We start from the raw sequence: 16,672 nt of genomic DNA on the forward strand, positions 1-16,672 counted from the left end.
CACCCATGTAATAAATGCATGGTCTTAAAAACTTGCTATAACATACTGTAGTTCAAAGAAATGGCTTGGATGGAACACCTCAGTCTGAATACCTCACCTGAGCATTAAGAACTTACCTGAGATAGAAAGTCTTAGTGGCTCACACGAGATAGAAAGTCTTAGTGGCTCACCTGAGATAGAGAGTCTTCATGGCTCACTTGAGATAGAAAGTCTTGTGACTCACCTGAGATAGAGTCTTAGTGACTCACCTGAGATAGAGTCTTCATGGCTCACTTGAGATAGAAAGTCTCGTGACTCATCTGAGATAGAGTCTTAGTGACTCACCTGAGAAAGAAAGTCTTGTGACTCACCTGAGCAAAGCCTTTCTACAGATCACACAGGCAAGAATTCCTGAGATAGACACCATGGATTCCTTAATCAGAGAGTCTGTCGTATTAACCATTGGGCTGGAAAAGAATTTGAAAGGAACAATCACAAGTATGCAGTTAAAACATAAATGTATGTCTGTTTTAAAAAATAAACAATAAATATAAAAATGGATTTACATGTACTTGTATTGACAGGTAATCACAAGGATTTAGCACTATCTGTTCTAAAGATTATGAATGCTTTAAACACGTACATCAGCAGATCATGAACCAGGTGGTTGGCGTTCGGTCCGAGGTGAACCAGCAACAAGGGGAGGCAGCGAACAGCAGCAATCTTCAACTCGTTATCAGAGTCAGTCTACAGAGAAATTATCAATATGTAGATTGTGTTACATACATTCACATTGTAAACTCAACAGAGAAATTATCAATATGTAGATTGTGTTACATACATTCACATTGTAAACTCTACAGAGAAATTATCAATATGTAGATTGTGTTATAAACATTCACATTGTAAACTCTACAGAGAAATTATCAATATGTAGATTGTGTTACATACATTCATATTGTAAACTCTACAGAGAAATTATCAATATCTAGATTGTGTTACATACATTCACATTGTAAACTCTACAGAGAAATTATTAATATGTAGATTGTGTTACATACATTCACATTGTAAACTCAACAGAGAAAAAATCAATATGTAGATTGTGTTACATACATTCATATTGTAAACTCTATAGAGAAAATATCAATATGTAGATTGTGTTACATACATTCACATTGTAAACTCTACAGAGAAATTATCAATATGTAGATTGTGTTACATACATCCACATTGTAAACTCTACAGAGAAATTATTAATATGTAGATTGTGTTACATACATTCACATTGTAAACTCAACAGAGAAAAAATCAATATGTAGATTGTGTTACATACATTCACATTGTAAACTCTACAGAGAAATTATCAATATGTAGATTGTGTTACATACATTCACATTGTAAACTCTACAGAGAAATTATCAATATGTAGATTGTGTTACATACATTCACATTGTAAACTCTACAGAGAAATTATTAATATGTAGATTGTGTTACATACATTCACATTGTAAACTCTACAGAGAAATTATTAATATGTAGATTGTGTTACATACATTCACATTGTAAACTCAACAGAGAAAATATCAATATGTAGATTGTGTTATACATGTAAACATTCACATTGTAAACTCAACAGAGAAATTATCAATATGTAGATTGTGTTACATACATCCACATTGTAAACTCAACAGAGAAATTATCAATATGTAGATTGTGTTACATACATTCACATTGTAAACTCAACAGAGAAATTATTAATATGTAGATTGTGTTACATACATTCACATTGTAAACTCAACAGAGAAATTATTATTATGTAGATTGTGTTACATACATTCACATTGTAAACTCAACAGAGAAATTATCAATATGTAGATTGTGTTACATACATTCACATTGTAAACTCAACAGAGAAATTATCAATATGTAGATTGTGTTACATACATTCACATTGTAAACTCAACAGAGAAATTATCAATATGTAGATTGTGTTACATACATTCACATTGTAAACTCAACAGAGAAATTATCAATATCTAGATTGTGTTACATACATTAACATTGTAAACTCTATAGAGAAAATATCAATATGTAGATTGTGTTATATACATTATAATTATAAACTCTACAGAGAAAATGTTGATACATGTTCCTCTAGTACTTTGTACACATCCTGATAATATCAGGGGATCTTAGTAATAATTATTGTAATAAAGTATATTAGATACCAGCTGATTGATAATGGTGACAGCTGGTACTATGCTCTGATAGATTTCATTTGATTGATAAGGAGGACACTGTACATTCCTTGTTCTATGAGCCGAGTACTTTAATAATCCCATGATGCAACAGTTTTGCATCAAATCTCGAGAATATAAAATTGCGAACCCAAATTTTTATCATAATTTCAATTACCGGTAGTTTACATCTGTCTGAAAAATTAAACCAAGATTTTAAAATCCGTGAGATGTGCTTTTCGCGATTTTACGCTGATATTAATTCCTTGTGTTTAATCAGGAATTTTCAGGAACTGGAGTAAAGCTCAGATACATATATCTGGTAGTTAATTCATACAGATCACGAGATGACAGCTGGTAACTATAAGTTTAATTACTGATACAGTGTATTCATTGAGCAGATTCCGTACTAAAGCTCAGATCTCTGGTAAATTATTCATTCAGGTGACAGCAGGTACCTATTAGTTTAATCATTGATATTAATTCAGCGGATATCTGGACCAAAGCTTAGATATCTGGTACTTGATTGATATAGAGTGTATCTGGTATCTTGCTGCTGATATCTTGTGGGTGACTTACACAAGCCTGTCGAAAGACGTGCACTCTCCACTGGGGGGACACGTCCTTGGGGAGAAGGGACAGTCCTCGCAGACACTCGCACTTAACCTCTGTGTCTAGAAATAAAACACAGACACACACAATTACTATAAACCACATACAAATATAATACAATCATGTATCACACTTAATTAACTCACCATATAGAACTATACTGAACATTTGTAGTCTTAAGAATTCACGGTTGCTAAAAATTCTACTTCTAAATACCTAAAATTTAACATCCACATTACAGTCTTTGTTCATTACTCATACTAGCATATCAATAAAATTATATTACCGGTACCACTCACTTGGTATTCCATTTAAATACCTTGACATCTAATTATATAGATTTCACATAGCATGACAATGTCATGTATCCTTCCACAATAATGTAATGTTACTTACTGTAAACCACCTTTTATTCGTGTGTGAGAAATTTTCGCGAGGTTAGCGAGAGCCTTGTCGTCGTGAATATTTCTCGCCGCGAACCAATTCTTTGTCTATAGTTTTTATAACAATACAGGTCTGGATAAGGCTTGGTCACGAACATTAGTCGTCGCGAACCAGTTTATTGACAGTTGATCGCAAAATAAAGTCGCCGCGAATAAAAATTGGTTTACAGTATTTTGGGGTACTGTAAAAACTGTACTATACTCAGAACTTCTCAGAAATAAATTTCCTACCCTGTATCTTGAGTAAAATTCTGAGCTGGTTTCTCTGAGATTTATAATCCCAATCCTCATTTCTCTGGGGTAAATGTTTTTACCTGAACCTCAGAGATAAATTCATACCCAGTATATTTAGATGAATTTGGATCTGGTTTTTCTGAGATTTATAAAACTGATATCCTTACCTATTTCCTTGAGGTGATTGTTTTACCAAATGAATAACCTCAGAGAAAAATTCATTCCCCGTTACATACCAGTAAACATATTAAATTCTCACCTATTTTTTCAGATATTTCAAGACATATCTTATTGACCATCTTGAAGTCTTGGGGTTTCAGATCAATCCAGGCGGGGTCATTCTATCAACAAACATAAAAGATACTCATAAGATTGCTCATAATTCCCATTACACAACATCAGTTTAATAACATACAGTGGAGCCTTGATAATTCAGGCATCTTTCACACAATAAAATATGTAAGATGAATGATGCAGACAGATTATAATAAATCCCAATACTGGAATGTACTGTGAACCAACTTTCATTCGAGTTCAAGAAATTTTCGCAAGGTTCGTGAGAGCTTCGTCTTCGCAAGAATTTATCGCCGCGAACAGCTTATGTTAATGAATTTAATAACACCATGGGTGTGGATAAGACTTGATCATAAAAATTAGTCCCAGACAACCCGTTTTTCTCTGGTAAATCGCAAAATGAAGTTGGTTAAAGGCCGAACATTTTTACCAGGTGGTAAATCTCAGGTGAGGGCGGGGCTTAATTATTAGAGGTGTGAAAGCCTCCGGGGCTTGCAGTCTACCTGTGGTCGTGAACGCTGCTAATTGCTATACACAGGAGGCAAATTAATACACAGGAAATAAAGAATTAGTCAGAATTGGTCTTAGTTTAAATATCTTATTGTTCTAATGACCATACGAAGCGATTTTATACGGATATGGTATGTGTCGTCCGAATTTTCTCCAAACACACCTGTGTAAAGCACAATTGAAAAATGCCGTAAATTAATTCTGCTATAAAATTATAACTCAGTACATTATGTTTAGCACTTGACATTGTTTAAAAATTTAATTTTAACAATCATAATAGTATAAGAAAACCATACGATCAGTGAGAATGTGGAATGTAAAGACAGCCATTATACGTCGACAATTAATGGAGTTCGTTTTTCATGGACTTCCAACTGAGTGAATTACCAGTAAATATAGCTTTAGTAGCACAGTGTACGTTTGTTGTAAAAAGAAAATTTAATATGTTTTGGAGCTGTCCATGCATGTTCGTGGAATTTATTAGGTCACACACATTCAACATAATTCAAATATAAATTGTGCGTATTTTCAATCACTGAATAATTATTTTTCATAACCAATTTTAATACTGGTAATGTTAAAAAATCAATTTTCAATTCCCCCTTTTTAATACATGACGGAAGATATCAAATATAACGTTGTTAATTGCTAGTAAACAGAAATCTGCGGACCTGGCCAGATCACGCTCGGACGATCACGTCAATCAAACTGGGTGCTATTGTTTCAAACTTGATTGACAAGCGGCATCATTTTGAAGTTTGTACAGGTAAAAAAGGGGGCGTTTGTAAAATGTTCGGCCTTTAACAGTATTAAAGAATTGGTTATCAAAAAAATAGTTCAGTGGGTGAAGCTTTTGAATCATGGGTAGTCAGATTAACAAGGCTTTACTGCATTTTACTAGGTTTCTTGATTTTATTAAGAATTCTAAAAAGAACCCTCTCAACCTGACCTGTAACCATGGCAATGACAAGATCCAGCACATCGTGTCTTCTGATTCAGTCCATTCTACACAAAAAAAAACAACACAAAATTCATTATCACTATTGTACATATTTTATATACATGAGTTGTCTTAAGCAGTGAAGTACATTTTTACCTACCGCAGGCGTAAATAAATGAAATAAATAAAGAAATATTATCAAATAAACCTTGTTTATATTTTTAAGAAATACACTTGCAACTTTAAATGCATTTATTAATGAGTTTATCTTTTTAGCAATTAAAAAATTAACCTGTCAATTATAGGGTTAGCAAGTCAACAGTTGGAAGCAAATGGCACCAAAAAACAAAGTTTTACCCTGTGGAAAATCTTTCTATGTGTATGTCAAGCCTATAAGTCGGGTTCCTAGTTTTTATTTAATTTTTATACTCCCAAAATACTGACTTATATGCGAGTACATACATGTACATGTCATGAGTTCTTTTCTCCCTCTACATTGTGTGTCAAACAGTGCTACAATAGTTCTACATACATGTCAAGAGTCCCTCCCCTCCCCCCTACCTTGTGTGTCCACCAGTGCTACAATAGTTCTACATACATGTCGAGAGCCCCTCCCTTCCCCTATACCTTGTGTGTCCACTAGTGCTACAATAGCTTTGATGATGGACAACATGTTCCTGTTTAGTGTGTCTGGCTTCCAGTGGTGATTAAACTGCAAGGTCAGTTTCCAGCTCTCAAGGACACTTCCCAAAAGTTCAGGAGGTAACCATGACAACACAGTACTCATATTTTCTGGAAGACTGAATCATGCAAAAATACAAACATGATATTTTGACTAAAAAGTTGTATCTAAAAATTTCTTTCCACTTTTTTTCCACTTGAAGAACTCACAATTTCTTGTTGTTGGAGGAGGACTCTAAACTTGACATAACGGCCACAGATACTGCTTGTAAAGCTGTGTGTATCCCATCCAGAACCTCTGAATGCTGATCCTGTATTGTTAAATTAAATTAAAAATTATACCTCTCCTGCTTTAAACATTTTATGTGTTCTTCAAATTAAAATTCTGATGATTAAATTGATAAACAGATCACACAAATAATCAACATTCTCTTCTTTATGGAGATAAAATTCTGATGTTTTCCTCTAACACATCACACACACACATTGTTGTATATATTGTTGTGACCTGTTTGGGATCCTGTAGGCCACTTATCAAAGTCTTTATCTTTGACCTCAGCCTCAGGTATCTGTGGGGAAGACTCGATTTCTTCTTCATTTGAGGCTCATCAGCCTTCCTACAGCAGAACACATCTAACAGTGAAAGTTCACAGTTTTACACCAGCTCTTTAGGTACAAGTACATATTTTACAGTTTTCCACCTGTATATATATATATATATATTTGTACAATGTACCTACTTCACTGTGTGATGAAAGAAGTCACCAACCTTTTGCGTTTGAATTGTGAAGTGGCCACTGTGTCTAGTTTGTCTGTTGGTATAGACCCCTGTGTGTCTGCGAGTCCACTGTACGTCTGCCTGAAGTCTGACATCAGCAAAATCACCAGAGGTCTCACCAGGTGCTATACAAAAAATAAACCAGTCTCATCTGGACCCACAACCATAAACTGAAAACAGACTTTAGCCAGATTTTTAGTATAACCTTATAAATAATTTTGAATACGAAATAAATGTTTCTTCATGCACTTCAAATATACAAGCTTACAACCTTCAAAACAATTTTGTTAAAAAGATATCAAGCTATTAAAAATCTAGACTACAGTCTGTTCTCAGTTCATGGTCTAGACCTCTGAATTTTTTTGTCTTGATTTTATTATACGTCTATAGCAATAACAGTGCACATACCGAAGACTCTATGTTCTTCCCAACTGCAGCCAACAATACAGAAAACACAAGGTCCTTTATATGTTTAGCCTCCCCTTCCTGAGGACTGGTAAAAGAAAGAGCTTCCAGGCAATGACTCAGAAGCTCCGAGATGGACATTTTCATGGCACCAGTAACCAGGTTAGAGAAGCTGTGCTGCTCTATGACGTTACACATCTTCTTCAGGATGTTTTGGTGCTGGAACTCAGAGAGATGAATAGCAGCCAGAGGTTTACGGTTGGCCAGACAGACACTGAGCACCACCTGGGCGGTTCTCTCCTCTAGCTCCTGTTGGACACTGTCAAAGTAAAACACAGGTCAGTGCTATTTAAAACGCAAGCGGTGCAGTCTTCATAAAACAACTTACTGTCATAAAGGCCAAATGGTCTGTCAATATACATGTATATTTCATAGTTTCATAACACATGTTAAAATGTGTTGCATAAAAATGAACCTTATCCTCTCTAACTTTAATTTGAAGTTTGCCCAACAGAAGCTTTGGGTTATATCTATCATTTAGTCAGTTGTTTTGATAATTGTATGCTGCTAAGAATGCATGAATAACAGTAAAAATCATTTTTCAGATGTCTGACTTTAAAAGCATCTTCAAACCTATCTGACTTCTCAATTTTTGAATTTCATTGTCCAGATCTCAAAATTTATTGGCCTCAGTTTTCGGACCAGCGAGTTATTGTGAATGGCCTCAAGGCTCCCATTTGTGACAAAAAAAGTCAAATGCCAAACAAGTCAGTGCCAAATGGCAACAGTGTCACTGTGACAAGCAGACAGAACATAACACCAGACCGACCTGAGGTCCACCCCCTTACTGACCTAAGGTCCACCCCCTTACTGACCTGAGGTCCTCCCCCTTACCGACCTGAGGTCCACCCCCTTACTGACCTAAGGTTGACCCCCTTACCGACCTGAGGTCCACCCCCTTACTGACCTAAGGTCCACCCCCTTACTGACCTAAGGTCCACCCCCTCCCTTACCTGAGGTCCACCCCCTTACTGACCTAAGGTCCACCCCCTCCCTTACCTGAGGTCCACCCCCTTACTGACCTAAGGTCTCACTCCCTTACCCGAGGTCCACCCCCTTACTGACCTAAGGTCCACCCCCTTACTGACCTGAGGTCCAACCCCTTACTGACCTGAGGTCCGCTCCCTTACATCCGTCGCAGAGAAGCTCCACCAGGGCACTAAGACAAGCAATGAAGTAGTCCTGGACCTGGACTTGGGGAAGTCCCTCCACCAGCAGTAACTTCTCTATCACCCTCAGGGACTCCTACAAAACCATGTCAACTCATCTCTTATCTGAATTCATTTGTAAGCAGTAGCAGCGATGCAAAATGGACTAGTCTCATTACTGTATAGATTCAAGTAAATAGTATGTATGATTGGTGGAGATTGATTATCTTATTCAGCACATTTCTGAATCTCTATATTCAATAGTATGTTCAGATAAAAATGTGTAATAGATTAACAGTAAGATGTATATTTACAGTAATTCTAAATGCATTAAAAAACCTGATAAAACTCTCACAACTTTCATCTCTAGATCATAAAACTCCAGGTGGCAGCACATGGAGCCCCAGATGATGTCATGAAGAGGATTCCCCACCAAGTACAAGTCCTCTGACAGGGCCAACAGTGCTCTCCTGAAATGTAATAACACAACTACACATACTAAACAGTCAATGGATGTGATAAATGTTAACAATGCTCTTCTGAAATGTAATAACACAACTACACATACTAAACAGTCAATGGATGTGATAAATGTTAACAATGCTCTTCTGAAATGTAATAACACAACTACACATACTTAACAGTCAATGGATGTGATAAATGTTAACAATGCTCTTCTGAAATGTAATAACACAACTACACATACTTAACAGTCAATGGATGTGATAAATGTTAACAATGCTCTTCTGAAATGTAATAACACAACTACACGTATTAAACAGTCAATGGATGTGATAAATGTTAACAATGCTCTTCTGAAATGTAATAACACAACTACACATACTAAACAGTCAATGGATGTGATAAATGTTAACAATGCTCTTCTGAAATGTAATAACACAACTACACATACTAAACAGTCAATGGATGTGATAAATGTTAACAATGCTCTTCTGAAATGTAATAACACAACTACACATACTTAACAGTCAATGGATGTGATAAATGTTAACAATGCTCTTCTGAAATGTAATAACACAACTACACATACTAAACAGTCAATGGATGTGATAAATGTAAACAATGCTCTCCTGAAATGTAATAACACAACTACACATACTTAACAGTCAATGGATGTGATAAATGTTAACAATGCTCTCCTGAAATGTAATAACACAACTACACATACTAAACAGTCAATGGATGTGATAAATGTTAACAATGCTCTTCTGAAATGTAATAACACAACTACACGTATTAAACAGTCAATGGATGTGATAAATGTTAACAATGCTCTTCTGAAATGTAATAACACAACTACACGTATTAAACAGTCAATGGATGTGATAAATGTTAACAATGCTCTCCTGAAATGTAATAACACAACTACACGTATTAAACAGTCAATGGATGTGATAAATGTTAACAATGCTCTTCTGAAATGTAATAACACAACTACACGTATTAAACAGTCAATGGATGTGATAAGTGTAAACAGTGCTCTCCTGAAATGTAATAACACAACTACACGTATTAAACAGTCAATGGATGTGATAAATGTTAACAATGCTCTCCTGAAATGTAATAACACAACTACACATACTAAACAGTCAATGGATGTGATAAATGTTAACAATGCTCTTCTGAAATGTAATAACACAACTACACATACTTAACAGTCAATGGATGTGATAAATGTTAACAATGCTCTTCTGAAATGTAATAACACAACTACACATACTTAACAGTCAATGGATGTGATAAATGTTAACAATGCTCTTCTGAAATGTAATAACACAACTACACGTATTAAACAGTCAATGGATGTGATAAATGTTAACAATGCTCTTCTGAAATGTAATAACACAACTACACATACTAAACAGTCAATGGATGTGATAAATGTTAACAATGCTCTTCTGAAATGTAATAACACAACTACACATACTAAACAGTCAATGGATGTGATAAATGTTAACAATGCTCTTCTGAAATGTAATAACACAACTACACATACTTAACAGTCAATGGATGTGATAAATGTTAACAATGCTCTTCTGAAATGTAATAACACAACTACACATACTTAACAGTCAATGGATGTGATAAATGTTAACAATGCTCTCCTGAAATGTAATAACACAACTACACATACTAAACAGTCAATGGATGTGATAAATGTTAACAATGCTCTTCTGAAATGTAATAACACAACTACACGTATTAAACAGTCAATGGATGTGATAAATGTTAACAATGCTCTTCTGAAATGTAATAACACAACTACACATACTAAACAGTCAATGGATGTGATAAATGTTAACAATGCTCTTCTGAAATGTAATAACACAACTACACATACTTAACAGTCAATGGATGTGATAAATGTTAACAATGCTCTTCTGAAATGTAATAACACAACTACACATACTTAACAGTCAATGGATGTGATAAATGTTAACAATGCTCTTCTGAAATGTAATAACACAACTATAGTCTGTCCCAGGATATTTTTGCTGCATATTTGAACGATTTTTAATAAAAATACACATACCTGTGACTGAAGTGCAATTAAAATCGATGGAAGGGAAAATTCCCAAGATAACTTCATTCACACATTATCACTTTTCCCTCGTAAAAATTCACAGGAACGAAAACAGATTTCCTACGGAGATTTATAATGGGGAATGTTGACATCTTTTCTCCATTCGGAAATACTCGGGACCCCTCGCGCAATTTTTCAACGTTATCATCCGGGCGTCTTCATCTCCTTGGCAATGGAAAAACCTCGTAGACTTTTTATTTTTAGCCGTGTACTGATACCCGACAAGCTAGAGGGGGCGTTTCAAAGGGGAAATCTTGGGATTTTTTCATACTATTGAATGAACATCGTCTGAACCAAAAGGTATTTATAAATATTGAATAATTTAAGAAAATATGCGGCAAAAATATCTTGGGACAGACTATACACGTATTAAACAGTCAATGGATGTGATAAATGTTAACAATGCTCTTCTGAAATGTAATAACACAACTACACGTATTAAACAGTCAATGGATGTGATAAATGTTAACAATGCTCTTCTGAAATGTAATAACACAACTACACGTATTAAACAGTCAATGGATGTGATAAGTGTAAACAGTGCTCTCCTGAAATGTAATAACACAACTACACGTATTAAACAGTCAATGGATGTGATAAATGTTAACAATGCTCTCCTGAAATGTAATAACACAACTACACGTATTAAACAGTCAATGGATGTGATAAGTGTAAACAGTGCTCTCCTGAAATGTAATAACACAACTACACGTATTAAACAGTCAATGGATGTGATAAATGTTAACAATGCTCTTCTGAAATGTAATAACACAACTACACGTATTAAACAGTCAATGGATGTGATAAATGTTAACAATGCTCTCCTGAAATGTAATAACACAACTACACGTATTAAACAGTCAATGGATGTGATAAATGTTAACAGTGCTCTCCTGAAATGTAATAACACAACTACACATACTTAACAGTCAATGGATGTGATAAATGTTAACAATGCTCTTCTGAAATGTAATAACACAACTACACATACTTAACAGTCAATGGATGTGATAAATGTTAACAGTGCTCTCCTGAAATGTAATAACACAACTACACATACTTAACAGTCAATGGATGTGATAAATGTTAACAATGCTCTCCTGAAATGTAATAACACAACTACACATACTTAACAGTCAATGGATGTGATAAATGTTAACAATGCTCTTCTGAAATGTAATAACACAACTACACGTATTAAACAGTCAATGGATGTGATAAGTGTAAACAGTGCTCTCCTGAAATGTAATAACACAACTACACATACTAAACAGTCAATGGATGTGATAAATGTTAACAATGCTCTTCTGAAATGTAATAACACAACTACACATACTAAACAGTCAATGGATGTGATAAATGTTAACAATGCTCTCCTGAAATGTAATAACACAACTACACATACTTAACAGTCAATGGATGTGATAAATGTTAACAATGCTCTCCTGAAATGTAATAACACAACTACACGTATTAAACAGTCAATGGATGTGATAAATGTTAACAATGCTCTCCTGAAATGTAATAACACAACTACACATACTTAACAGTCAATGGATGTGATAAATGTTAACAATGCTCTTCTGAAATGTAATAACACAACTACACATACTAAACAGTCAATGGATGTGATAAATGTTAACAATGCTCTTCTGAAATGTAATAACACAACTACACGTATTAAACAGTCAATGGATGTGATAAATGTTAACAATGCTCTTCTGAAATGTAATAACACAACTACACGTATTAAACAGTCAATGGATGTGATAAGTGTAAACAGTGCTCTCCTGAAATGTAATACTGTGGAATCATTAGATTTCGTGGTGGCTCAATTTTCGTGGAATTCGTGGGTCACTCTCATCCACGAATTAGCATCGTCCACGAATTAATAAATAAGTGTTATAAAGTCATATTTCCTTTGTACGTTTAACAGAATACACGAAATTACGTCCCCACGAACTTGTAAGATTTAAGCGATCCACGAAAATTGCCCCCCACGAAATCTAATGATTCCACAGTAACTTCCAACGACATAAATACATGTACCAAATGATTGCTCGTTTATTATGATGTGACAAAAACTTCTAAAACATTATCATTTAAATAAAACAATGCAAAAACCTATTAACACATCTTTTTCATAAAACTCATTGTAGTAACAGAAAGATCTTGACTCTGTTAGCATACTTACACCAAACTGAGCTGTAGACATTCACATGTTAGCATACTTACACCAAATTGAGCTGTAGACATTCACAGTCCTCTATAGTCAGTATGTCTAGACTTGGTACAGTGACAATGTCTGTTTCGCTTTCAGTTCCAGCCTACAGTTAATCAAAATTGTTCATCTTATCCCATAATGAAATATCCATCTCAAAAAAATAAAATTTTATTGTGAATTTGAAAAAATTTAAAAGGTAAAAACAAATACATTAATAAAATTCACTATGAAAACAACCCGTCTTATTTAGATACAGTACTTTTTTATAATCATACTTAATTTACTTTTAAAAATACATACAGAAACAAATGTTTTCCAATGGGCATACAATACACAATACATATCAAACATACTACCAACATTGACTCCATCTTACCTTGTCTGGGTCCCTTAGACTCTTCTTGACCACGTCTCCGTCCACCTGAAACCTCTGTAATGTCTTCCCGGACTCTTCAGTGAAAAGACTCTCATTGACCTGGACCAGCTCTACAATCAAAGTACTGATAGAATGCAGAGTACACCAGCAATCAAAAATATCTTCAAAAGGCATCAAATTGAAATAATGTATGTGGCGCATATAGCCATAGTATTTACAAAGCACATTAGCCTGAAAAAGACACAGACCCACTCTTTTGTGGATACTGTTTGTCACATGGGAAATACAGATCTGCTATTGTGTGGATGTTATAATTGTGGAGATACAGACCTGCTATTGTGTGGATGTTATCACTGTGGAGATACAGACCCCTTACTGTGTGGATATTATCATTGTGGAGATACAGACCCAATGTTTGTGGATAAAATCATTGTGGAGATACAGACCTGCTATTGTGTGGATGTTATCACTGTGGAGATACAGACCCCTTACTGTGTGGATATTATCATTGTGGAGATACAGACCTAATGTTTGTGGATAAAATCATTGTGGAGATACAGACCTGCTATTGTGTTGATGTTATCATTGTGGAGATACAGACCTGCTATTGTGTGGATGTTATTGTGGAGATACAGACCCGCTATTGTGTGGATGAGCTCTGTCAGGAGCTGGGAGAAGCAGTAAAGGTCCCTCCACTTGATGATCTGCAGGAGCTCCACTGTGATCTTAAGACAGGTGTCATGGAGCCCCGAGCAGTCAGTCTTACTCTGCAGCCATATTATCTTCAGCAGAAACCAGCGAGTGAAAGCTGAGACAGAAACAAAATGATAGCATGACATCTAAACTTGGTACATTCCAACCTCTGTGATATCTAATGATATGTACAAATTTTTTTTTTAAATATCCAGTAAATTTTACCAAATGAGAGCAACTCCTCTTCAGGAGAGCGGGCGATTCGAGTGTGTCCCAGCGTGGGCGTCTCGTCTCCAGACGTGTGGGTGGGAGGGATGAAGAACTCCTTGTTCTGCACCACGCGGTGGTGGCACCATTGTAGCACAGTGTGGCACTCGCTGTTTTCTCCACTACTGGTCAGAGACTCAGATACTAGAAGTTAATAAAATTCAAGCTCAGCCTATAATGGTCAAGACACCAATTACTGACAGTGGTATTCCTTTATCAAAACATAGGTAATTCAAGCTCAGCCTCTAATGGTGAAGACACCAATTACTGACAGTGGTATTCCTTTATCAAAACATAGGTAATTCAAGCTCAGCATCTAATGGTGAAGACAACAATTACTGACAGTGGTATTCCTTTATTAGAAAATTAATATGTATGATGTATTTATTGTTGTTGTTTTTTTTTAATTTGACATAAAATTACTTGTCTTTTTATCAGATAAACATCCATCCAATATTTTCAATATAAGAATGCGGCCTTCAAAAACAGTCTTTGCTTGGTTGCTATCATCCTGGCCTTGAAATCTATAACAAATTAAAAGAATACATAGCAATAGTACAGTACATTGTTATGAATAAAACATATGAAATGTTTCAGTAACTGATATCATTAAGTTTCAATTAAAAACCTTTTCCCAATATGATAATCAATAGATTGCTTACTTGTGAAGGAGATGAAGAGCTTCCGCTAATTGTTGCCTAGACATTCTCAGAATATTTGCCACAAAAGATGCCCTGATAAAACAAATCACTAAAACTTATATTTAAGAAACATGTGTAACAGGGTTATATAATTAATTTGCTAATAAATATGTTACTTTCATTACTTTTGAATTTCAGTATAATATGGTATTTCTAACTTTTGATACTTGCCCTGAGTTTACATATGTATTTGAGTAGTGTTAGGTTTGTGTTGAAATTCTATTTTTGGATCTAAACCTGTCTGGGCAGTATTCGGGTCAGATGATTCTTTGGCAGGGAAGTCAGTCTTTATAGCTATATATCAGGGTTTAACTGATTTGAACAATCTGGGTTCAATGTAAAAAACAATCTAAATTAGAGATAGACTCCATGTTTTGTTATTACTATTTGGGGGTAAACTTTATTGCAAGTAGAAATCATGGAATTTTTATATAGTGAGTCAATAGCGTAAAGGCTTATTGATATTGTTCTTATTCTTATTTTTCTTCAAGTGAAATTTCTAATTCATAATTTATCGTAAAGTTGTAATGTGCATGGCAAAGCATTGGAGAAATCATTAGGTCGATTGACCCGGTGTCTCAGAAACACTGCACATATTTGTGACGCATTATCCTTAAAGTTTGGTATCACTACTCCTTGTAAGCCATGACACTTGCATGTTGGAAACCTTCATGGATGCTCTCAGTCTGACAAGTAGTTGCAGATCCCAAAAGACAAAAGGTTTCAAAGTTTCCTATTTAAGTAACTGTTTTTGAGATTTTGCAAAAAAATAAAAATATGAAAATGTATAAATGTTCAATTAAGAAAAAAGTATTATTGAGAAGCTAAAAGTATGATTGAATAGCTCAATAAACCTACATAAGGTATAGTCTGTCCCAAGATATTTATGCAGCACATTTGGGCAATTTTTGAATGAAATGCACATACCTATGAAAGAAGTGCAATTGAAATAGATGAAAGGGAACATATACAAGATAATTTCATTCACACATGATCATTCATAACTCAGAAAAATACATGTCAAGAACGAAAACAGATTTCCTAACGAGATTTATAATCGGGAAAGTTGACATCAAGGCATCTTTTCTCCATTAAGAAGTCACTAGGAATACCTCGTACAATTCTTCAACGTTATCATGCTGGTCTGTTGCAATAAGAAATCCTAGTTGACATCACATTTTTTGGGCCGCATCTTGGGACAGAGTTGGGTAAAAACGCTATGTAGGTAATTCAACATACGTAGCTAAATCTAGTGATTTTACAGGACCTGCTTATAACCATGTTAACTACAGGGGCTTGTGTAGAAAACGAATCGTTAAAAGTTATTTTTCCTCGAGGTAGCCACTTTTTTAACGATGATTTCTACACAAGCCCTAGTCTGAAACATCTGACATTTTCCTGGTTTTTTAAGGATTTTGATATTTTACATGCCAGGAAAACGTCAGAACCTCCAGTTGGAGGTGGAGAATTTCCAGTTTTCGT

General features: G+C 35.0%; 1 protein-coding gene across 2 annotated transcripts in view; it reads right to left on the reverse strand.

Annotated features, from left to right (window-relative positions):
- Positions 1-16,672, reverse strand: part of LOC105319069 (serine/threonine-protein kinase ATR) — a 108,179-nt gene that overhangs the window by 90,163 nt on the left and 1,344 nt on the right. For both annotated transcript variants that reach the window (XM_066087425.1, XM_066087424.1), the window contains exons 2-19: positions 15,152-15,223; positions 14,913-15,013; positions 14,448-14,633; positions 14,167-14,337; positions 13,530-13,639; positions 13,165-13,256; positions 8,680-8,794; positions 8,288-8,421; positions 7,120-7,435; positions 6,703-6,836; positions 6,442-6,550; positions 6,144-6,244; positions 5,880-6,052; positions 5,262-5,317; positions 3,768-3,849; positions 2,799-2,893; positions 623-726; positions 351-446 (exon numbers count right to left, since the gene is read on the reverse strand). In XM_066087425.1, coding sequence (XP_065943497.1) covers positions 351-446; positions 623-726; positions 2,799-2,893; positions 3,768-3,849; positions 5,262-5,317; positions 5,880-6,052; positions 6,144-6,244; positions 6,442-6,550; positions 6,703-6,836; positions 7,120-7,435; positions 8,288-8,421; positions 8,680-8,794; positions 13,165-13,256; positions 13,530-13,639; positions 14,167-14,337; positions 14,448-14,633; positions 14,913-15,013; positions 15,152-15,195 — 2,219 coding nt within the window. In that variant the 5' untranslated portion in view covers positions 15,196-15,223. The remainder of the gene's footprint in view (positions 1-350; positions 447-622; positions 727-2,798; positions 2,894-3,767; positions 3,850-5,261; positions 5,318-5,879; positions 6,053-6,143; positions 6,245-6,441; positions 6,551-6,702; positions 6,837-7,119; positions 7,436-8,287; positions 8,422-8,679; positions 8,795-13,164; positions 13,257-13,529; positions 13,640-14,166; positions 14,338-14,447; positions 14,634-14,912; positions 15,014-15,151; positions 15,224-16,672) is intronic.

This window comes from Magallana gigas, chromosome 6 (assembly GCF_963853765.1).
Source record: "Magallana gigas chromosome 6, xbMagGiga1.1, whole genome shotgun sequence".
Lineage (NCBI taxonomy): Eukaryota > Metazoa > Mollusca > Bivalvia > Ostreida > Ostreidae > Magallana > Magallana gigas.